At 34.6% G+C, this 25065-nt stretch overlaps 1 protein-coding gene across 4 annotated transcripts in view; it reads right to left on the bottom strand.

Annotated features, from left to right (window-relative positions):
* The window catches only part of BRCA2 (BRCA2 DNA repair associated), a 53095-nt gene that overhangs the window by 14391 nt on the left and 13639 nt on the right, over positions 1–25065 (bottom strand). For 2 of the 4 annotated variants that reach the window (XM_030882534.2, XM_030882535.2), the window contains exons 10-19: positions 19763–24739; positions 17600–17695; positions 14663–14732; positions 6881–7290; positions 6220–6401; positions 5285–5472; positions 3497–3667; positions 2648–3002; positions 770–925; positions 522–666 (exon numbers count right to left, since the gene is read on the bottom strand). In XM_030882534.2, coding sequence (XP_030738394.1) covers positions 522–666; positions 770–925; positions 2648–3002; positions 3497–3667; positions 5285–5472; positions 6220–6401; positions 6881–7290; positions 14663–14732; positions 17600–17695; positions 19763–24739 — 6750 coding nt within the window. The remainder of the gene's footprint in view (positions 1–521; positions 667–769; positions 926–2647; positions 3003–3496; positions 3668–5284; positions 5473–6219; positions 6402–6880; positions 7291–14662; positions 14733–17599; positions 17696–19762; positions 24740–25065) is intronic. The other 2 variants (XM_060287958.1, XM_060287959.1) reach the window with 2 other exon arrangements.

The raw sequence follows: 25065 nt of genomic DNA, 5'->3' as shown, positions 1-25065 counted from the left end.
ATCATTTTTATTTTTCAAATTGATGCCACAGGGAAAATAAGCTCTAGTTCCAGGTATAAAAACATAAAGATCAACAACTACAACAGCAAAAATGCAAGTTCTATTATGTAGATAAGGACACAGAGGAAAGAGAATGACAAACAGCTTGGGGAGAATAATTTGATAGTTCTTTCCCTTGTTGCTTTTCTTACTCTAATACCAAAAATTGATGCTACAAATACTTTAGTACTAAAGCTTACGGGCCAGTTTAATTAAGACTTCTGAAAAGTGCTGTAGGTATGTAATGTTTAATTGCCTAAGACAATTTGTGAGGATCTAAAAGCTCATTATGTTGAATAAAGATGTGATATTTCGGGGCCAATTCAATGCTTATCTGTTTACCTATGTAATTTTTTTTTTTCAAATCAGAAAAAATTCAGAATTAGAAAAAAAAAATCTATTACTCAAAATAAAGACAATTCACCCAGTTAGAAGCCTCTAAAACTCTGAAAAAAAGATCTTGTAAATACAACTCATTTTACCTTCATGCTCTTCAAATTCTGCTTGAATTTTAGTGAACAGGGCTTCCAGTTTCTTTTGTTGGGCTTCTGCATATTTTGTTGCTTCCTTTTCTTCTTCTCTTTCATTGCGAAATATGTATAATCCAGATGATGTCTTCTCCATCCACTGTAATAATGTGTCAAACAGAAATACAGGGTAGGGAGCAATCATTCAAATTAATTGTCTCTAAAGAAAGAAATACAGAGTAAGTTTCAAGAATACATCATACCTGTATAGGGTATGCTCTTTGAATAATTATGTCAACACAACCAACATTTCCTCCATCGCTGAAAAGTGATGACAAGGGAAGAGGAAAAGGTCTAGGATTGGAAAAGAATCCGAGTTTGGCATACCAGCAAGCACGCCGAGTGCTGTTAGCAGAAATCTGGACAAATTAATAAATTGATTTATAAGTTAAATATATACCTGTATTCAATTCTATTTCAGATTTTATGATAATTTTCCTGCTTTTACGGCTGACACCAAATCACCTCATTGTGAAATTTCAGAATGATGGAGACAATCTTAAAAACGTCTTAGGAACAGATCACATAGTAAAGGACTGGGAATAAGACCAGCACTGAACTTAACAGAAACTATACCAGAAGAAGAAGGTAATAGAGGAAATGTCTTCAAAATTCTGAAAGAATTATAATATTTCAACCTCAAATTCTATATTCAGCCAATCTTGTAATAAGATAAAAAAACCCTGCATGTTTCCTTTCTCAAGAAGCCTCTGGCGGTTGTGTGCCCTTAAAGCTAGGGAATACATCTAGAAAGGTATGGAATTCAGAGTATAGGGCTTTCTAACTCAGAAAGAGGTGAAAATAATTTCAAGAATAACTGTGCAGCATACATAGAAGATAACCAGTTCAGAACTGAGCAGGAACATGGAGAGATCCAAGGAATCTCCAAGAAAAAGAAATGGAACTGATAAAGGTATTTTAACATAGTGAGACAATTTTTATATGGCTCCTGTGTGGGAATGAGTTGGTAATAAGGATAAAGAAAATTAAGAAAGACAAAAAAGACAAGACAGTTAATAACTCCAGGGAAAGCAGTAAGTTGTAAAGAAAGGAAATGTAATCATGGTATACTGTATGCTGAGTTGCAAAAAATATTTTTCATAGTCATTATAACATAAACATTGAATACTGACTTCACTCCTCATCTTTCATAGCAGGAAGCTAACAGTTAATGTCTAAACTGAAGGTGAAAAGAAGACCTAACAGTATAAGCAAAAGAAATAGCCAAAGAGATTGGAAGTGGCTGCCTTTGGGGAGCATGAAGGGAGGTTAGGCAGGGTTGCATCAGTGACTGCTTTTGTGTATGTGGGGCTATATACCTTATTTTACTTGAGTTTTGAAATTATGCACATATATTGATTTGATAAAACAAAAATTGAAAGCCAGTGCAACTTTGGTATTCTAAGCGACATAAAACAAAAGCCTGTTTCAGCTTGACTAAAAGCAACCCAAGTTAATGACAAATTATCTCTTTAACTTAAAAATGATTGATTTATTAAAGTGCTTTCCTGAATTACAGTGATCCAGAATACAACAGAATTAAATTCTTTACAAGGTTACCTCAAAAGTGAATCTGAATGTGCAACATTAGCAGTCATTTCTGATAGCAGTATTACAGACTATTCAACATGACAAAGTCCTGTTATCTAGGTTTAAATCTACATAGAGATGAAAGGTGTACTTTAGTATTCTATATCCAAGAATCACTGAAATCTAATGTTCTAATCATACTGGAACAGAGATTTGGCCAAGTAATCACAGTGGAAGCAGAGCAATACTATGAGAACAACATGAGGGCTACAGGTACCAAAATCAAACATCCGGTGCAAATTTACTCCTGCTCTTGAACTTGCAACTGCATTATTTCAGCTCAGTAAATATCTCTGGCTTTCCAAAAACACAAATATTTAACTATCTGAGAAATATGCCACTTAAACTAATAACAGTATCAGTACATTTTCAAGAAACGAAGCATCCTTAATAGGCATAAGTAAATTTTAAAATTTAAATGTAAACTCTCTCTAGAATTTAACTGAATCAGTGACTGATTTTTACCAAGAGTGTACATTAATTTAATTTACCTTTAACATAAGAGATTCTGGGGCTTCAAGAGGCGTACAGGCATCAGGAGAGCCCACCAGCTCTGCTCCGTGAATTATGATCTTCTGACCCACAGTTAGTCTACTGTTCTTTAAGAGAGCTAAGAGGGGAGGATCCACCTGGGCCTTAATAGCATACCATCCATCTGTAAGTTCGACAACGGCCACTTTTGTGGTATCCATACTATTAATTTTACTGCTAGAAGTTTCAGATATATTTGTGCTTAATGAAATTATTTCAGAAACACAGAGAATAAGTGTTTTTGCAGCTGTGTCATCCCTTTCCATTATCTTTTTTATAGCTGATCTTCTGCTTCTATCAATTTCCATATCATACCTAAAAGGAAAAAAAAGAATTATTTTAGAAATTGTGGGTCTAGAATTTCATTGTAAAAAAAAGTCACCGAATAATTGAGAATAAAAATTAAATACCTTTATTGAATACTGAGACTGAAGAGAATTTAAAATTTGGTAGCTGGTAATATATTAAGTTTTATACTGCTAAAATATGAACTAAATATTAAAACCCCCAAAATGCAAAAATTCTTTACTAGCAATCCCTGAAGAGCCGATCAAATTAGTAATTCATATTCTTCTCATGTGCCAAGAGGTTAAGGAGAGGGTGGGAGAAGAGGGAAGCAGAGGGTGTATGAATGTGTGATTGCTCTTAAGTGGGGGCTGGAGGGTGACAAGAGAACTGCGCTATACAACTGAACAGCAGTGTGGGATGGCAGCTGTCACCAACAACTGGCTCTGATGTGCAAGTCACAGACAGCACAGAAGTCTGACCCATACAATATATGATTACTTAATATAGAGCTTTAAACTTGCCTGTATTTGAGTTGAAGAAGTACCCTTTCTGGGTTTAGGCATCTATTAGCAAATTCTTTAGGAAAGGCAAATTCCATAGCTGCCAGTTTCCATATAATCCATCTATAATGATTATAGACCCAAACTCTAGAAATAAGCTTTGGATCCACACCTGGGGTGTCACACAGAGCTCTGAACAAATAAAAGTAGAAGAAATAATAAAAACCAGGTAAGATGATACTGAATTCAATAACCCCGACTATTCTTTGCACAAAAACTAAATTGTACAAGATCATTCAATAAGTTGTTATGAGTTAACGTAATAAGTATTATAATTTTAGAAAATGACATGTATCAAAATATGCTAATAAAAATTTCACTTAACATGTTAGTCAATACAATTATTTCAACTGGAAAATGAGATCCTTACTGTAAAATAATTATATTTTAGATTATATATTTCTTATCAAAGAGATTGTTTTTAGAAATCACCTAAGAACTTCCTTCTCTAGTCCTGGTTCTCTTCTTGATATCTGCTCAAATCTACAACTCCTCCTCCTTTCCCATTCTCACTCTCAGCACTACATAAACAGAAGTAATTAAAAGAGAACTTCCATAAACTTCCACCCTCCTATCTACCAACCACTAGCATCAGTACCCTTACACATTGCCTTCTTACTCTATTTAAAAAATTGTATACCTCTCCTCACCTAACTCTCTCTTACCCCCTTTTTCCAGCTTTATCTTCAAAGTATTTATCACTTTTTAATATATTATACCATTTACTTATTCCCTTTTAAAATTTTCTTTCCCTGTCCCAAACTAGAATATATGATTTATTAGGGCAGAGATTTTTTTGTTTTGCTATCCCTAGTACCCAAGATAGTATCGGACACATAGTAGGTTCTCAATAAATATTTGTTGAATGATCAAAAACACAGCTTGAGCCTCAACAATGCAGTTTGAACCATGCCCACCTGATTACAGAGTAATCACTCAACCTCTACACTATGCAGTTTACCTAATACAATTAAGTGATACAGCTGTTACTTTTCCAACTAGAATCAACAGCTGATATTTGTTATGTGGGACAAGTACCAAGATGTAAATAACATTCGTGTTTTAAAATACTCCAAAAACATAACAAAAATTTAAGAAAAAAATATTTTAACACTTTTCTCAAAACTATAAACTTAAAAAGATATACTGAGATCTCAAAAATAAGGGCACAGGAGAAAGGTTTCCTATCTCTTGTCATTGGCATGAGGTAATACCTCCCTGATAGCAAACATTTAAAATTATGTTTGTATAAACACTAGAATCCTAAGAGGATATATAGTTCCTAAACTGTTGATTTTTTAGGGCACTGGAGTTTTCTAGTCACTTGGTATTACTGATATTTAAGTATTTCTGTTTAACTTTATTTTTTATATTTTATATTTACTGAAATACACAATGAAAGAGAATATCCACACAAGTATACACATGTGTGTGGGTTTACAATAAGGCCAACTCACACTTAACCTTTCTTATCAGTTTTTATTTTATAAAAGCTATAATGTCCTAATTTAAGAAAAACCAATTCACTAAATCCTAAGACAAACCAAAATTCACTTTTCAAAAGATTTCAACAGAATATCAAGTGAACCACATGTACTTAAAATGATTCAATGTATAAACTTCTGATTTCTAGCCAAATTTTTAAGTTCAGGAGAGATAAGGAAAGATAAAAAGGGACTTGTGAGGAAGAGAGAGATGATGGAACATACAAAAGTTAGTTAATACAAAATTTCTTTTTGCAGAGAGTACCTATAAAATTCTTCTTTTCCAGCCATTCCATCATTGGAGGGTATGAGCCATCCACCATCAGCCAACTGTATTCCCTTTCCAGCCCATAAACTTTCCTTACCAAAATAATCCTGAGTGTGAAACTGAAAAGACTCTGCATTTTTGCTGTTAATTTTTACACAATGTTTAGAAACACCGTACCTATATAGCTGCACAAAATAAATGATAGAAAAATTTGATAATGAGTAAGAAACATCAAACAAAAGAATGTTTCACAGAAAAAAAAATTATAACACACCCAAACTGAATCTACCCAAAGTTTTTCATTTAAATATGAAAATATTCACTATAAAAATATGTAACTTACTTACTGGAAGTCAAAAAATTTTTACATAATATAAATGACCTATACATTCAAGAGTCTGCTGCACCTTTCCCATTCCCCTTATGTACATGCCTCCTGCTACATCTGCCATAGGAAGTCGTTGTGGGGATAAAAAATTAATTTAATGTTTAAGAAAACCTCTTAAGTTAAAAAACTCAGAAGAGGCCCAGACTCTCACCTCTCCATTGCTCCAAATTCCAACTAGATAGTACTGGCTTAATAAGAATCCTTTTAAAAATGTAAATGGCTCTTAGCACGTTCAGGGTTATGAGTCATTCACACTTTAAATTCAATGAGACTACTTTAACACCCAGCTGAGAGCACTTATAGTAATAAAATGAATACATTTTGAAGGCGAAAGAGAAATTGTAATTTTGAAGCACTGATCACTTTAGGATAAGACAGCAGAGGAGGAGGTTGCCACTGCAGGCTGATTAGGAAGCAAGATGATTTTACTCATCCATTTCTGCATCAATTTGTTTTCTTTAAACAATTTGAAGATGCCAGTTAATGAAATAAAGTTACACATTGCTATAAAAGCTATTAATTAGCATTATAGACAAAAGCATACCTGTTTATGAGAACATGCAGTGGGGACTCGGCTTTCTACTGCTACTTTCAGAGAGATTCTAGGCATAGTGGATGTTTTTGCAAGATACAGACTGCCTGGCTGTGGAAAAATACGTTGCCTTTGTTTCTTTCTAATTCGCATATCCTGTATATCTCTGGCAGTCTGAAGATTTGTAATTAAATCTATTAAAGAATAAATAATTAACAAAAAGTAAAATTGAATATAAAATTTAAAAGCACAACCCTTGTTTTATAAAATGATATATATCAATTTGCTCTAACTTTAAATCTTAAGGGATGAAAAAAAGTTTCTACTTGATAAATGTTTCTAAAAGAACAGAAATAGATTATTTTTATTTCGAATTTGGAAGAAAATTAGTAGCCTGATAAAAATCATAATCCAATAATAGCTGTCCTAGACTGCATGTCTAATAGCTTTTTTTTTTTTTTTTAAGAAGAATGTCTACAGTTAGCTACCTTTGAAAGAAAACATTAGAGTAATTTAAACTTAATCTTTGGACAGAAATATCTAAAGCAATACAAAAGGTTTTGAAATTAGTAATCATCATAAAAGGGGCAAAAATCCTCAAGGTGTTATTTAACATAAGAAATATATATACCTGAAAGGCAAAAATACATCAACACAAATTTTCACACAATACCTAAAGGTTCTTCTTCACCCTTTGTGAAAAGCATAGCTGTTGTTTGATGAATTTCACTGTCATTAACATTATTTTCACGATCACCAGAGCCATGTTCATCTATGTTTTTTTGTTTTTGTTTGTTTTCCTCGAAATTAGTATTCCTGTTAACACACTGTTCATCTCTGTGAACATGCGATTTAGTTTTAAAAGGTGGGACAAAGACTTTCATTGGTTTGCCTGTAGTTGTCGAGTGTCTCCTTTTTTCATTTCTTGGGGCAGGAACCTTACAAAGTGGCTGCCCTGAAACTGATAAACTGCTTGAAGACTTTTCCAAGGTTGGGTGTTCAGAAAAATGAGATTTAGATAGAAATTCTTGACCAGATGCAGTGAAATTTGGATTCTGCATTTCTCGCCTTTCCGTACTTGTGCTACAATGGGGAGAAAATATTTAAGCTTGATTATTTACCAGTAAATGTACATATATATATATATATACACATATATAAATGTTTTGGAATATGTATTTTTTTTTCGTAGACCCTCAATTGCTACATGGCAATCCTATTCTGGTAACCGTTCTGCATTTCATCATGGTTGCCCTCCAAAACAATACCACACTCTCCAAGTCTGTAACTATCTCTCACACACTGACTCCCAGCCTTTGACTTTACCACCTACAAACATGAGAGAAGAGAATGTGTCAAACCTGGATTCCCCCATCTGTCTCTTCCAGGTCTATCACAGCTCCTCACTTACCTCCTTCGCCAGACATCTGTCTACCCGTCCTCTTCTCATGGTAACCTCTTCACCTGTATTCTTGACCCCATCTAGTATCCCAGTCTCCTCGGGAGCCCCACTCTTGCAATGATATTCCATCTCCTTCCTTTCTCTATCATCTGTTACACCTTTTTCATTCAGAAAGCCTTGCCCACTCTTGACTTTTTTCTCAACCTTATCTCCCTTTCAAGCGGATACTGTTACGTACCCCTCATGGCCAACCTTCCTCCGTAGGTAATCTAAACTAGCTATTTTCACTTCCTCACTTTCCACTCTCTGAACTCTCATTTTCCCCACTATTCTACAGAAACTTTTCTCAATAAAGTTGCTAATGACCTCCCAATACCAAAATTAAAAAAAGCTTCATGTGTAAACTCATTCTGCTTGACCTCTAACAGTTTTCACAACTTGTTCCTTTTTAAAATTCTCACCGCGAATATTTACACCACGATTGTCCCTCTTTTTCTTTCTTTCCTTTTCTTTTTTAACTGTTTTTTTCTTCTTTCTCTTAAAAATCTTCCTGCCTCCAAAGTTGGATTTCTTCCCTAGACACTTCCCCTGGGTGATAGGAGTCATTTACATTGCTTAAATTACCATCTAACAATAAAAATATCAATCTGTATCTTTATGCCCGACACTCCCCAGGTGTTATTCCTATACTTTGAACTGCATCTAGTACCAGACATCCCTATCTTGATGTTCCACACTCATCTCAAACTAAGCATGTCCCAAACTAAACTTACCACCTTCCCTAGCATACATGTTCTTCCTCGATATTTTGTTGAAAACCCCATACTTCCTTTTACCCAACCCTAAGCCCATGGAACTTGAAGTTACCCTACAACTTATTTAGTTATCCATTCATCTATCCAGCAAGTATTTAATGTGTTCCTACTACTTTCCAGGCAGTGTTCTGGCTGGGGGATATAGTGACAAATAAAACAAATTAATAGAGTCTACATTCTAGTGGGGGGAAACAGACAAACAAGTAAATATGTCAATTGGTATTATATATGCTATGGAGAAAATTAAAGCATGGTAAGGGGGACAGGAAGTGTGTCCAGCAGAAATAAATAAACGATATTTTATATAGGCTGGTAAGGAAAACATTATTGACAAGGTGACATTTATACAGAGACCTAAAGGAAGTGAGAGGGAAAGCCATGAAGAGATTTGGGAGAAGACTGCTACAGGCAGAGTAGACATCACGTACTGGGCTAGACACAAGTGTGCCTGGAGCAGAGTAGGCAAGGGGAAAGTTAGCAGGTGAGACTGGAAAGGTAGCAAAAAGGCCAGATCACAAAGAACCTGCGTACCATGGTAAGGACTTCTGGCTTGTACTATGAGATGGGAAGTCATGGAACAGTTTTTGAGTCCAGAAATGACATAATCTGCCTTATACTTAAAAGGATCCCTCTGGCTTCTTTGCTGAAAATTCACTGTGTATAGGGAGGTGGGGGGAGGCAAAGTAGGAAGCAGGAAGACCAGTTCTGTTGAAATAATGTAGACAGTTTTATGGTGACTTGAACCAGGTGTTAAGGGTGGAAATGGTGAGAAGTGATTGGATTTGGCATATATTTTGAAAGCAGAGTTGTTAGACTTTTACATTTATAGGAAAACAAGTAAGGGGAAAGAATATCAGCTTTGGAGATGTTACATTTAAGATATCTGTAAGTCACCCAAATAAAAATGTCAAGTAGGTAGCTGAATGAATAAATATGTTGTTCAGGGAAGAAAGCTGGGCTAAAGATATTAATTTTGGAGCTGTCACCAAATAGATGGTATACAGAGTCATGAGTGGATGAGATACTAGGGAGGAAGGGCAGGAAGAGAAGCCATCTGGAGCTGAACCATGCAGGTATTTAACCTTTAGCAGTTAGGGGAAGAATTAGCAAAGGAGAGTAAGAAAGAACAGCCAGTGGGATAGGAGGAGACGTAAGACAGATGTCCCAGAAGCCAGAGTAAAGAAAATGGTAACTGGTAATCTTGATGAGGGGTAGTGGGTAGTGATGAAAGACTGGGATGGGCTCAGGAGAGAAAGGGAAGAGATGAAGTAGAGAAAGTGAGTTGAGACAATTCTCATAAGATGTGCTTTAAGTGGGGCATAGAAATGGACTGGTGGGATAAGAGGAGTCAAGAAAGGCTTTTCTTTTCAAGATGGGAGATTTATAGCAACTACCTACACTGATGGGACTAATCCAGTAAGGTGGAAAAATGATCAATGCAGGAGAGAGAGGGGACAATGGCTGGACTGGTTTTCTTGAATAGACCTAGATGAGATCAAGTGCACAGGAATGAATAAACCTGTGTACTCCAAAACTTACTTTCACTGATTTTTCACTCCAATGTTTTTAAATATGAAAAATATTGTGAAAATGAGGAGTTTGCTTTGCAAGTTATGATCAAGACCTCTATTTGAATCCACATGGAGATATTTTGCCACTCTCAGTTAATGACTCTCTTGCCAAATCTTGAATCTGTCTTCCACTCACTCTCTGCTCTCTACCACCATGTACTAACTAAACTAAGGCCTTTAGTTCCTTACTAATCTCCTTGCAACCTTTTCTCTCTGGTCTGTTTCTAAAACACGAATCTGGTTACGTTACGTCTCTTCTTAAACTTCCAAAGACAAAGTATCGCCTATCCAGGTTTCGACTTGTCAGAAATGACATACAGGAGGCTTCCTTCTTGGTCCTACTGTCTCCATTTCTTTGTGTTTCCTCGTCCTCAGCCCACCCCCAGCCTGACAAATCCCATGATGAAAGTCACACAACTTCTTACTGTTTCCAGATTTGGAATGCCCTCTTTAACCAGCATTCTTTACATTCCATCTAAACTACTTTTCCTATTAAACTTTTGTCACATAATTAAGCTGCCAATTTTTCTGTGCTCTCACATCACTTTATTATATTCATTTTAGTATTTATAGCACAATAATTCTTTTCATGCCTGGCTCCAAGACAAGCAATCTGACTTGGACTTACATATCTTTTCATCTATCAACACAGTATAAATTAGATACTTCGAAAAGGTGCTTAATACCTGTTTGTTAAATGCATAAAACTATTTTCCCATCATATGAGTAAATTAAGGTAATATGTAGATAAGTAAGCATTTACTTTATTTTTAATATTACAACCTACTTTTGAAAATGAAAATTTTAAAAATCACCTGGATTTCTACATTCAAAACATGTATATTAGTAGCCTGCTGAAAAATATATTCCAGAATACAGGTCGATGACTTTTTCAACGTCACAAGTAGTTATTTTTGAAAAGATAACATTAATGCAATTTAAACCATATGTTTGGGCTTAAAAATTTACCATTAGAAAAGATTTTACAACTGCTGTCTACAATTTGAGATGCTTCTGTGATATTCACATCCATTATCTATAAGTGACACCTCAGTAACTGCTTCTTCTGGGCTTTTTTCTATTGAAGAGCCACCATGGAGAATGGAGATTTAGCTCCCACAAGACCACTTCCACTTTACCAAACACTCTTTCTCTCTCTCCTTTCCTCATCTTCCCAAGTTACATATTCTATTCTGTCAATATTTTACATTTATATTATGACTAAATACTTTTTACAGCTGAGTGTGTTATATTAGTAAAAAGTATATGTGGTATTAATATGTAGTACATTCTCATTGTAATTCCTATCTTTACAACTTTTGCTTTCCATTGGGTTATTATTTTTTTAAAACTCTGCTGCTTTTCTATGTACCTATCATTCATTCACACCCAAACTCTCAGCTTTATACATATAATTCTCTTTTCATTCTGCTCCTTGAATAGTGTTTCTTCTAAGTTATTTTCATTAGTTTGATTTTTGGTTATTTCATTTTTGATTTTTGTGATGTTCGGTAATCTTTGGTTGTCTGTTCATATTTAAGCATCGGGGATCACAGAGCTGTTTGGAAGCCTTTGGTACACCGTTACTGATTGTAAGCAACACTGTAGATTAACTGGAAGCTTCTAATAGTGAAAACTTAGCTACCAGCATTCTGGAAGCTGAGTGGGGGAAGAAGACCTGGGGAGGAGAGCCCCCCAACATTCAGTGTGCACACATTAACCTGATCCCCTTGCCTTCAGTATATTACTCCTGCCTTCCACTGTGCCTAGTGTGTTCAATAAAGAAACCCTGTATTGTACCCTCCCTGGACAGTTAACCTCTAGTCTTTTGTTAGACTGCATAAGAGGTAGTGCCCAGCTTCATGGAGTGAAGGAGGGGATTTGACGGCATCTTAAATAGATTCTCAACCTATATACCCTTATTTTGGCTCCTTCTCCACCACCCAATTATTTTTTCTTTCTTTTTTTTCTTAATTTATTTATTTTTGGCTGTGTTGGGTCTTTGCTGCTGTGTGCGGGCTTTCTCTAGTTGCAGCGAGCAGGGGCTACTCTTCATTGCGGTGCACAGGCTTCTCATTGTAGTGACTTCTATTGTTGTGGAGCATGGGCTCTAGGAGCGCAGGCTTCAGTAGTTGTAGCTTGCGGGCTCCAGAGTGCAAGCTCGGTAGTTGTGGCGCATGGGCATAGCTGTTCCACGCCATGTAGGATCTTCCCAGACCAGGGCTCAAACCCATGTCCCCTGCACTGGCAGGCAGATTCTTAACCACTGTGCCACAAGGGAAGTCCCTCACCACCCAATTCTGAAGATTCACCAGTTCCTGAGCTTCTGAGGCTTCTTTAGTGTAAAATGGTGGGTTCTCTCCTCTCCCCACTACCACTTTCAAATCAGTTTTCTCCTGTATGTATGCTTTGAACAATGTAGTCACTGTGGTCTCTCCTCTCCCATTCTCCCTGTCTTTGGGGAGGGGACGTGTGTGTGTGTGTATGTGTGTATGTATGAATTCCTTCATGGTTGTTTTGGTAAAAATTTGAGAGGCAATTAAAGTAGGTGAGTATGCTCAATTCACCATCTTTACCAAGAAGTTTCTTAATACATTAAAATACTTCAGGTTCTGCTTTAATCTTTTTCTGGTAGGCAAACTCTCCCAGGGCTTTATTCTACCAAAATGGTCTGGGTACCTGTCTAGGTTTAGCCACACAGCTGTAATTCTGGGATCTCCCCCTTCTGTATAATCCTGATGATTCCCTTTACTTTCTCCTATGTTGAATTCCTGTTTCTTAAATCCTGTATCTTCCTCCTTCTGATTTATGGACTTTAGTTAGCTCCCTGAGAAAAGTGTGTGGGAGACAAACCTTTTGATACTTTACATCTGAAAAATGTCTGTCCTCACACTTATTTGATATTTTGGTCAGTGGTAGAATTCTAGGTTGAAAATCATTTTCTTTCAGAATTTTAAAGGCATTGCTCTGTAATCTATAACCTTCTAGCTTCCACTGTTAATGATGAGAGGACTCATACCATTATGACTCTGGAAACTTCATTTGAAACCTGATTTTCTAAAATTTCACAAGGATATACTTTAGTACAGGTCATTTTTATTCATGTGCCTACTCAGAGGGTCCTTTTAATCAAGGAAACTCATGTCCTTCTGTACTGATAAAATATCTTAAATTATTTCTTTGAAAACTTGTATTTCTCCTCTGTTACTTCTTTCTCAAAGTCCAAATCTTCAGATGTTAGAGCCACAGGACTGACTTAAAATTACCTTTCATTCTTTTTTCATCTCCTCTTCTTTTTTGCACTATATTCTGGGAGTTTTCATAACTTTTATCTTCTATTTCTTCTACTGAGTTAATTTATTTGTGCCATCATATTTTTAATTTCCAAGAGCTCTTCTTATAGCAACTTGTTCTTATTTTACAGATGCAATATGTTCTCTTTCCTGAAAATATTAGTACTTTTTTTGAAGTTTTCTTCTTGTTGCATGGTCTATTTCCTCTAAGTTCCTTTTCTGTCCTTTGGTTTTTGTACTTTGGATACTATCTTTCCCAGAGGCTTTCTTCCAATGACTAGTGATCCTTGATTATCTATTCTCATTTAAGTGTGAAGCACTGAAGAACTGACTGGAAGCTGTGTGCTGGTGGGCTTGTCAGTTGTTGGCTTCACTGTCTGGTGATCTGGTATGCGGTTTAACTTAAGTAACCACAACTGTCAGTATTTTTAGTCTTTTCTATTCCTGTTACCCACAGAAACAATCGTCTAGTCTTCCGCCTAGAGGCCTGGCTGCCAGCCTCTGGGAGCCAAGTGTGGGAAGGAGGCTAGGGAGTCTCACTACTCGACATCCAGATTTTTACTTTATCTCTCTTTTCAGAATCTTCCCCCAACCCCATCCCCAATTCAGAATCCCTCCAATTCATCTTCTCCAGAGAATGACCTTCTGGTCTTTTGACAGAAGAGGGATAATTGCCTGCCTGCGTGGGGGAGGGGATGTAGATGTCTCTTAAATAGATTTTCAACTAATCTTCCTATTTTCTACCTCACCTTCCGAATTACATGTTGCTGCCAATTTGAGTCTTTCTCAGGTTCTTTAGGGGAAACTGAATAGCTTCTCTGCTTGCTCTAATGTCAGGTTTTAGCTTTCTATGTCTTTCTAAATCATTTATGATTTTTAGCTTCTAAAATTTTGTTGTTTCTTCTGAAACAACACTGTACTTACAGATTTATACATTAAAAAAAATTCTCTTAGTAACTAATAGGGTTTTGAGAGGGAGGAGAGATAAAAGCATATTTTCAACATATGCCATCTTTAATTTTTCTTTCACTTCCACTAATATAATTGAGATATAATATAGGCCACCTTTATTAATTGGTTTTGAGTAATTTCCGTAATCTCTCTCAACCTCAGTACCTTATCCACAAAATTGCAATAAATCTGTTTTTCTACTTTACAAAGTTATTAAAAATGACATAATAATATACACAGCACTATAAAGTACTACCAAAGTACAGAATTATTTAATCCTGATGCAGGCTTTCAAAAAGGGGAAGTGTTAATGTCTGTACTGTATGTTAGAGCCAGCATTTCTAGAAATATTTATTTAAAAACCCCACATTTTTCCTATACTATATTAGTAGAATTAAAACAAAAAAATTAAACATGTCTTACCAAGAGGGTCCACAGGTAACTGGCTCTAAAGAAATGTGATGCATAAACAATCTTCTATCTTTCATTGTGCCTAGAAAAATATTATTTTACATTATGTATTAATGAAATGTCTTTTACATTATGTATTAATGAAAATCTAATGGGAGATTTTATTTCCTATGTTCATTACACATTATTGTAAATATTTACACAAAAATGTGAGAAAATTATACATTTAAAATTTTTCAATGCATATAATGAATGCTTAGTTAATAACCATCAAAAATTTGATTCACAAATTGATAATGATGAATACCAAATAACTCACAGTGCAAACATATATAAGAAATCAGTATAAATTTAGTCAGCTGATGTTAATCATAACTCAAATGTGTTAGTGAATTGCCAATGCAAATATAATATTTAAAAGTTTTATGAAGGTTGACAAGCTAAACTGTAGATATTATTATTCTCAGCAGGTAACTTGTACTTCTTAAATCTTCAAAACTAGTCCATTAGTAGGGACGGGATTGGTTGAATAAACCAGAATACACTGATACAGCGACATGATCAAGTACTATACAACCACAAGAAAGAACGAGGACGATCTCTTGATACTCATTAAGGCATGATCTCCAGATAAATTCTAAAGTAAACAACAAACAAAGAAGGTACAAAACCATATGCATACTGATACCTTTTGAGTAAGAAAGAAACGTAATGAGAACATATATACACATATTTACTTATTTTCACAAAAAGAAACCCTAAAAGGACAGACCAAAAACCATTTAAAATAGTTACCAAGATAGTGAGGAAGGTGGTGAACAGTGTAGAGGAGATGGCGATGGAAATCAGGCTTCTCCAAGTAAACCTTTTTGTAGTTTTGATGAATGAACTATGTAAACATTCTATTTATTCAAATATAAAATTAAAAAAGAAAAAGCAAACCCTAAAACTGAAAACTAACGAATCTAACCTAATTATTAAATTGTTAACTGCAAACAAAATAATTATTTTGAGTGGCATTTGAACACAGAACTTTGACTACACATTTTTAATGATATATATTCTTAGGACAAAACTGCAAAGAATTCTTAAATTTCCCTTAGTAGTTTTATTATTGGTATTTATTAACACTGGTATTGTAAACTTGAAGCTATTATACATATACTGTAAGACAGTGATTCTCAAAGTGATCCATGGAACCCTGGGTGGGAGGAACCCACAACCCTTAAAGGGGATCCAAGCTGTCAAACTATTGTAATAATAATCATATAATAAGAAGAAGAAGAAGGAGAAGAAGTTGAAAAAGGAAAAGAAGGAGGAGGAGAAGAAGTTATATATATCTTTCTCACTGTGTTGACATTAGCACTGCTGGTATGTCCTGCTGCATACTTTAGTGCAATAATTGTCTTGAGGAAATGCACTGTATGTGAACTGCACTAATCATTTTTGTCCCAAAGAATTCCATTTTTACTTGAAAGAATAACCAACAAATCACAATCTTTCAGACTTGGGTATGCAGCAGATATTTCTTCAAAAATGAATGAAATGAGCTTATCACTACAAAAAAACAAGTGAGAGTATTTGCTGCCAAACAAACTGAATTGTAAAATTCAAGCTTTTAAACAAAATGACAATTTTGGAACGTTTGTATCTGGCTGTTAGCTTGACAATTTCCCAATACTAAATTTTCAGATTAGATCAGTGGTGACATTAACAAAAGTAATTGTTTAAGATTGTATAATAAAATGTGTCAACGTTTGGAAGAGCTGCATAACTCTGAGCTAATATTTTCAAACTGACCAATGCACAATATTTAATATTTATAAATATTAAAATTTCTCAGTTTTAATGTTGAATATGGTAAATATAAATAGATATAATCCACACAACCAAATGCTCTTTGGGATCCTCAATCATTTTTAAGAATATAAAGAGATCTTGAGATCAAAAAGTTTGAGAACCATGGCTGGAAGATAAAGCAAATAAGTAAATATGTTAATGTTATGAGAAACCAAGAATGCAGCATTAATAAAAAATACACCAGCAGCTATGAGCATAGTTAGCATTCAAATTTTGTTTTTTAAAAAATATTAACCACTGGAAGGATCTTTGTAGATTCTAAGGATTCTAGAACTGGGGCAGGGAATTACAACGACTCCCTAAGAAATCTTTTTGTGAAAATAAAAAGCAAGAAAGTGTTCAAAGGTTAATTAAAGCATATTAAAAAAAAAAACTCTTAGGAAATACTTGAAAAGGTTTCCACTTTCAAATTTGAAATGATTTGAGCATCAAAAAATGTTTTCTTTTGTAAAGAAATACATTACTTATGTGTTCTTTTAAACTTTATATATACATCATAAATAAAAATCTAAGAAATCAGTTTTACTCAACTAAGAAAAAAATTCCGTACTACCATTAGTAGTGATTACTACACCAACTACTCTTTACTCTGAAAATTGGTAAGTAAAGGGAAAGAATTCAATATTTACCCTGCCTTTTTAGGAGGAACTATAGAGTTCATCCCCAGTTGTTAAGGGAAAGCTCTTCCTTGCTGAAGAATCCCATCTAATAAATGTATAAGAAATAACATAATTTGAAAGTCACTGTTTTTCAATTAAATAACTGATTCATGTAAATATTATGAAATCAACTAGATTCTAGAACCTGAGCTTAAAGTATTTTACTAAGTTCTTACTAAATTCTTACAGCTTTTTATTTTAAAAGTCATTATTTTGTTATCATTTCACATTTCTCAATTATGGAGAACCTCCACATTATACTAGGTATTATGAAGGAAAAGCTCACATAACAAAACAAGGCAAGATGTAAGCTTTAACAAACCACACTGTAAAGGCATGCCCAATTACCTGCATACCCAAAGAAAAATAACTTAAAGAATACTAAGTATAGTAACTATAGAAAAAGATATGGATAAAAAGCAAATTTTACCATCTGGAGTGCTTTTTGAAGCCTTTAAGTATTTTCCTTGATTTTCTATTATCCTGTCAAATTCATTCAACAAGTTTCTTTTGATTGGGGGTTCTCCTAAAAGGAAATTTCCATACATGTTTTTAAAACAAATAATATCAAATTTTTTTTAAAAAAGCCTATAGTCCATTTTTTAAAAACTAAAGTACTGACTCTTACAATATGCTAACTAGTGAAAATTCTATTTTGAAAGAGAAAATTTTCAACATCAATTTAATTTCTATTATTTTTTGACCATTTAAAATACCACTATTTAATAGGGTCCAGGGATAAACAGGTGTTACCAGATATCACAGATAAGCTATTTTTTAATAAGCTGCCATTTAGTAACCCTAGGTTTACTGGCAATAAGGACAAACAAAATTTCTTCAAGTAAACTTTTTTTTTTTTTTGCATTACACTCAAGAAGGAATTTATGATATAGGTCCTTGAATTAGAGTCAGTGAGTAGGAGAAAAGATTTTAAATTACCAAAATTACATTCAAGTATTACCAAAAGTAATATGTACTTCTTTTTTATTTATTTATTTATTTTTTGCGATACACAGGCCTCTCACTGTTGTGGCCTCTCCTGTTGCGGAGCACAGGCTCCAGAGGCCCAGGCTCAGCGGCCATGGCTCACAGGCCCAGCCACTCTGCGGCATGTGGGATCTTCCCGGACCAGGGCACGAACCCGTGTCCCTTGCATCAGCAAGCGGACTCTCAACCACTGTGCCACCAGGGAAGCCAATATGTACTTCTTATTTAAAAACTCTACAAAGGCTGAGAGTAAACTTAAACCATAATTTGTTATGCATTTCCATGTCATCCTGAGATAATGTGTTAACAGATACTTTGCTCTTTGATGCTTTTTTAAAAGTATAAATCAAGTTTTATTGGAAACCTGAATTGCATACAGAGTCAAGGTGGAGACAAACCACAAAGCCACAGGCTATTAGGAATTGACGTTTTATTAAAGAAAGCAAACTTGAAGGATTTAATAAACAAAAATGTCCATGCAAGTCTGTATCAAGTGTTAGATTATAAAGTGACTTAATTGCTTGACAAGAACCTGTACTATTCAAGTAACCAGAAGCTGATTAAACTATATATATTGATATCTAACAGAAGTGAGGGAAATGAAACAGTGATGTTGCTGAGAACATTTAGTAGAAGTCTGAGTTGTTTTTATTCCTAAGCATAAGGCCAACCCACTTTAGTACACACATGAACAAAATGGGGTCCTATAAATAAAGCCATTATTTTCCATGAAAGAATTATGAATATCGTTAAGCATCTGCACCTCAGAATTTTGCACTAGAGAACAGCAACAGTTTAAGGTAAGTATTATAAACTTACTACTTTGCCCATAACATAAACTTGGTAAAGAATGTGACCTGGATAAGACTTGTCCACCAGGATGACTTAAGGGCAAAATGCACCAAGTGGAAGAATGAACTCACAGGCTTCAGTGTCTTTCTCCGTAATGTGAATGGACTGGACAAGAAAAGTTGTGGTAACTCAACTACTCTACCAGTCTAGAGTTTTTAAACAGTAGCTAGGTATTTAAGATCATCCACTTAAAAGTTGGAGAGTTAGTTTTTATTTACTTTAATTGTAACTAATCAACAGATTCAATTATTTAAGATTACTCCTAGACAGAGATACTAACAGAAAAAAAAAAAAATCAAACATCCAATTAACCTAATAATTGAACTAAGTTGTTATACTACATTTAAAAGAGAAATTAGAACATACTCCAAATGGCATTAAGACCAGAATACTATTTGCTAATGGTAACTGATTTTAGAACACTTCCTGGATGGAAAAAAAAAAAAAAAAAGCTAAGCAACACCTATAATTAGAAACTAACTTTTAAAGTTCTTAAGACCCAGAGTCTGAACCTCTGTGCTCTCTCCCCCTCTCTATGTGTATGTATGTAAACAGGACTCAGCCAATGACTTCTTGGTACACAGACTCAGTGATATCACGAGTGAAATCGCATTCTCCCAAACTACACATAAAAGTCTGAAGAAAATATATTCAGTGTATAATATCCTAATTGCTACAACCTAGCATATCAGAATTATTAAGGATTTAATTTAAAAAGTGATTGGGAAACCAACAGGAAATAACAGACACTTACCAACTGTGACAAGTGCATCTCCTCTTCTTTTTCCAATTCCTGAATTTATCAAAACCGTTTCCTTGTTTTTTTGGCATGTAAAATGAGAGTGTTTGGCGTGGCTTAGAAGTTCAGAATCTGTCAGCTCATCATCTTCCATAAAGGCTTTGGCAATCTCTACTGCTTCTGTTTCAAAATACTTTTCTGGATCTTTGGAGTTAGGAGAACAAACTTCTGTATTTGTTTTCATAGGAAAATCAGGAAAAGTTTCAGTTTTCCCAATTTCCATTTTTATATTTTTAGGTAAAGTTTGTTCTTTACCCAAAAGACGAATGTTATCAATGTGTGATACATTGGTTCCTGACATCAACTGTTGTTTGTCTTGCTTAAACTGAGAGAGATATGGAGAAGCTTTAATAGCTTGATTATTTTCTGAAGAACCACTTTCAATGTTATAGTTGTTTGATAATTTAAACTCTTCATTATAGGCTTTTCCCGTTTTGGAGCTTACAGAGTGTTCTGAGGTTCTCTTATCAATACAAGAAAGAGTAAGTATCCTTGATACATCTTGTCTAGATGGAGGTGAATGCTGAAGACTACATTCAGTTCCAATTAAATCAAATTCCTCGAACATTCCCGTAACTTTGCAAAAGGCACTCTCAGAAACTGGAACCTGTTTTCCACTTGCTGTACTAAATCCAGAGAAAGCAGATGATAGTAAATTTTGGGGGGTATGTATCACAGTATTTTCTTCTCTTGCAAACTTGTTTGAATGTTCTTCATTACTTTTAAATGATACTTGGGGAAAGAGTTGCTTAGCACTATCTTCTGTCTTAGAAAATACCTGTCTTGCCTTTTGTAAGGCAGCATCTGATACTTGTACAGATTTTCCACTTGCTGTGCTAAAAATCCCACAAACATTTATAGAAGAGACTGACTTGGGACATTTTCCCATGTTAAATTTACACTTATCAGAAGTTTTCAAATTAATATGACAAAGTGGTGTTTTAGAAACTTTCTCCAATCCAGATATACTTTGGTCATGTTGTAAAAGGTGTTCACTTTTAATGTCAGGAAAAACCTCGTGTGAATGCATACTATGCTCTTCACTATCTGGAGAGTTAGGAAAAATAATATCGTCTGAATCACCCAATGCCTTATGAGAATGTGTCACAATCTTTGTTCGGCCAGTGCCTGATTCACTCTCAGTGTTTTGCTTAGTTACCTTCCTGCAATTGTCTGTAAACCTCTCTCTCACTTTTGTTTCATGAGAAACAAAGGCTATTTTATCACTTGCTATACTGAGTGCAGGTTGCTCTGTCTCAAAATTATTTGAATCAGATATGGCCACTTCAACAGCTGTGTTTGTATTTTTGCATGGTGAAGAGTCTGTGACAAGTTTCTGAACACAACTATCTTTGTCTACAGCTTGTGGGTTTATGTTTGCTTCTCTTACAGTGGATATTATTTCAGAAAAACTAGTGTTTTTTCTATCTTTGACATTCCTCACTACTGACTCAATATCAGAATTATGACTTTTATTTTTTGAGAGATACTCTGACTTATTAAATAACTCATTGGAATGAGAAGAATCAGAATGATATGAATAGCTGTTAGACATGCTGTTACTTAAGGAAGTTGAATCTTGTTCTTCAGAGAGATTTTTGTCATTTTCAGTTATGATACTGTTTGAACTATTTCCACATGAAGGATTTCCTACACAATCTCCAGGATATTCCTTTAAACATATAACCTTGGCAGAATTTATTTTTTCTAGTTGATTATTCAATTCTCCTTCTCTAAGCCATTTTTTGGCTTCAAATAGTGAAGCCTGACTCACAGAAATTTTTCTACCACGTCCTGTGTAAAAGGCTAAAGCTGAATTTTCAATGGCTGAACAAGTGGACTGATCTGTATAACAAGTTATAGGACTTTTTCTTGTTTCTTCTTCTATATTTTCATGTACTTTAACTCTCAGAGAGATACTATTTGATATCTTGAGATTTTCACTTTGTCTGTATAAATGATCACTTAAGAACCTGGGTGGCATGCCTGTCTCCTTAGAAACAAGCCTTTTCTCCTCTAGAGAATACTGCATTTCTTCATGCTTTGGGGCAGTTATTTCAACTGTCTCACATGCTAATTCAAGCCCTTCTTTACATAGCTCTCTGTCCTTTAGCGTCTTTGCCCCTTGATGGCTGAAATTAGTGATTTCACTATTATTTTGCTTTTTTTCATCAAAAAGATTTTTCACTTTGTCCAAAGATTCCTTCGCAATTTTTACTTTTTTCCCACTAGCTGTATGAAAACCCAACATGGTTGGTTCTATGATCTTTTTGATTTCACATTCAGGTCTCTGCTGGAGAGTCAGTACTTGATTTTTAATACCAACTGGGTCGCCTCCTTTCAATATTTTGTTTTTGACCATATCTGTTTCCTCATGACTTGAAATGTCTATTTTGTTGATATTTATGCCAGAAAGTAATTCAGAATTTGAGGAATCTGAAAAGTTATTCAGTTCTTCTGCAGATTTTTCATCAAAGAAATTTACAACTTTATTTAAAGACTCTTTAGAGACTCTGATGTTTTTCCCACTTGCAGTCTGAAAGGACAAATCAAAAACATCAAAATCTTTTATATTTTGCCTCATCTTGTTAGCGGCTGACTCTTTTTTATTTGACATATTAACATTAAATGTTTCTTCAGCTTTCACAACTTCCAAACAAGTTAAATCTGACAAACCTTTAATTTGAATGTTTCCCTCCTTCATAAACTGGCTAGATAATTTTAGATGTATGTTTTGTTGATCAATACATGGCAAGCCATTTTCATCTTTACGAATATAAACTGTATCATTTTTACTTGAAGCATTGCCATCAGATTCTAAGTTACAAACAAAACCAGTATATTTGTTATCTTCATTTTCAGTATTTCTCCTGTAGTCTTCAGTATATTCTTTGACAAAAATGCCAGTAGTCATTTCAATGTTATTTTGTAGCGTTAGTTGGCATTCATTATTTTTCTCACTTAAATTTTTATCATTGCTGTAATTTTCTACCGTAAACATCGAAACATCAGAATCATTACACTGACTTGAAGAGAAACTTCCTGGATCTACTTCAGCAGGAGTTTCCTCACTAACATTCTCAATGTCACCGAACAGTTTCATGGCTTTCTGCAATGATTCACTAGAAACATTCAGTTTTGCACCACGAGCAGAATAAAAGCCCCTAAACTCCACTTCGTTTTTATCTGTTAAATAACCAGAAGCACTTTTGTTACAGTTTGTTGTTGAGAAGCAAGCCAACTTTTGCTTACCTCCAACTATACCTTTACATTTCTTGCTGCTACCCACCTGACTGAGAGATGGGGCATTAATTGTGAGATGAAGATCAACATCCTTCCATTCCTCAGAAGTGGTATTCAAGACAGTTATCTGGTTTTCAGGCATTTCAAATGGATTACTCTGTAACATGTGGCTTGGTTTTCTAAACTGTGTAAATTCAAACTGACTTCCTGATTCTTCCAATATAGTAGAAAGTTCTGTAATTTCTGCCTTCTGGCTAGGTGTTAAATTATGGTTTGAGTTAAAGTCTCCCTTTAAAGATAAAACTAGAGGAGTTGTGTGACTATTTCCACTATCAGAAACAACTGCACTACTCTGCACATACCCAGATACAGTATTAACTGACTGTGAATCAAGTTCATGAGGTCTGCTTCCTTTCTTTTGATTTTCTAATGATACGGTATTTACAATTTCAACACAGGCTAAGCTAGTAGGATAATGTTCTTCAATATCTTTGAAGAGCATTTTACTTTTCTTAATGTTGTGTTCAGACAGCTTTATTTCTTTATTAGAAGCTGTTCTGAAGCCACGTCCAAAATTGTGACTTGAAATCGAATCTGAGAGTCCTGCCCATTTGCCCATGCAATCATTATTTCTGTTTGATTTCATATCTATATCCAACGAGACATCTGACTTTGAATCTTGACCTAGAGTCATTTTTGGTGGTTGCTTTACACTATTTCTATTCTTCTCTGCAAGATCACAGACTACATCTGATGAACCAAAATCTTTTGTAATCGACACTTTGGCTGCTTGTCCGTCATCTATGTCTGTACATGCTACTATGGCAGAGTTCTCGGGAACAGCTTCTCTTAAACAACTGAGGTCTGCCTCATGAACTTCCTTAATGTTTCCTAAAACAGGAATATTCCTTTCAGTAGTTGTTTGAAAGACAAAATTATTCTCTTTGTCTGGGAAAAGTTCTTCAGAGTTTGGAGGGACAGTTATTTTTGAAATTAAAGTAGTTTCTTCTTGGTCTTTTTGGATTACTGTGAGATTTGTATTTTGGTTGAACTGTACTTTCATAGAAGGTGATGCTTCTGTTATGTATTTTTCAGGTGACAACAGCTCAGCTTTTTTAGAATTTTCATTTACAACACATGTTTCTTGATTCTTTTCCATGGAAATACTTTTGGTTAATTCAAAACCAGCTTCACAATTCTCAGATTTTATTTTCTCTGACATTTTATATGATTCTTTTCCTCTAGAAATCACAACTGGATTTGACAGAAGATCCTTGGAGCTACGAGTTAAAATGGTGGTATTATCATGGCCATGTAAAAAGCTTTCCTGGGATTGGAAGAGAATATCATTACATTCCTCTGAATGTGGCAATGCAGGCTGAAATACTGCAGGCAATACTTTTTCCTTTATATCTGAAACTCTCTGGCTTTTTGGATCATCTTCACAGTGCTTTTCCTGCAAGCATGACACATAACCAGTTTCTGTGGTTATAAATGACTGCAGTTTTTCCTTATTAATTTTTGCTTCTTTATAATCAAGATCCTGAGATATTGTTTTATTATTATTAGAACTGCTTTCATTATTAGAACATTTTCTCATAATTGTCCCAAAAGAGCTGGTTACAGACAAAGCCGGTTCTTCAGAATCATTCTGTAAACAGTTTTTTTTAACAGAAGAATGCAATAAACCTAAGCATAAAGACACAAAGTGACAAGATGAAATTGCAGTTCCATCAATCACATTCACTAAATATTTTCCACTAAGTTAAAAAGGTAGTGTCTAAAACAAGAATTACATGAAAAGCAAGAAGTGAATGTCAGGTTTAAAAGAATTCTAAATATTCTCTATTTTGAATTTATTACATTTCCCAACTAAAGATATATAGGACCTAGGTTTTTTTAATAGTATTTATCAACTCAATTAAAATTAGTAAGTAGTTCAAGAAAGCAGCTAGCTGCCATAAGTAAAACTCAAAGTAATTTTATTGGAAAATAAAATTAGAAAAAATTCTTTG

This window comes from Globicephala melas, chromosome 18 (assembly GCF_963455315.2).
Source record: "Globicephala melas chromosome 18, mGloMel1.2, whole genome shotgun sequence".
Taxonomy (NCBI): domain Eukaryota; kingdom Metazoa; phylum Chordata; class Mammalia; order Artiodactyla; family Delphinidae; genus Globicephala; species Globicephala melas.
The sequence above is the reverse complement of the archived record's forward strand: the minus strand, read 5'-3'. Positions and strand labels throughout refer to the sequence as shown.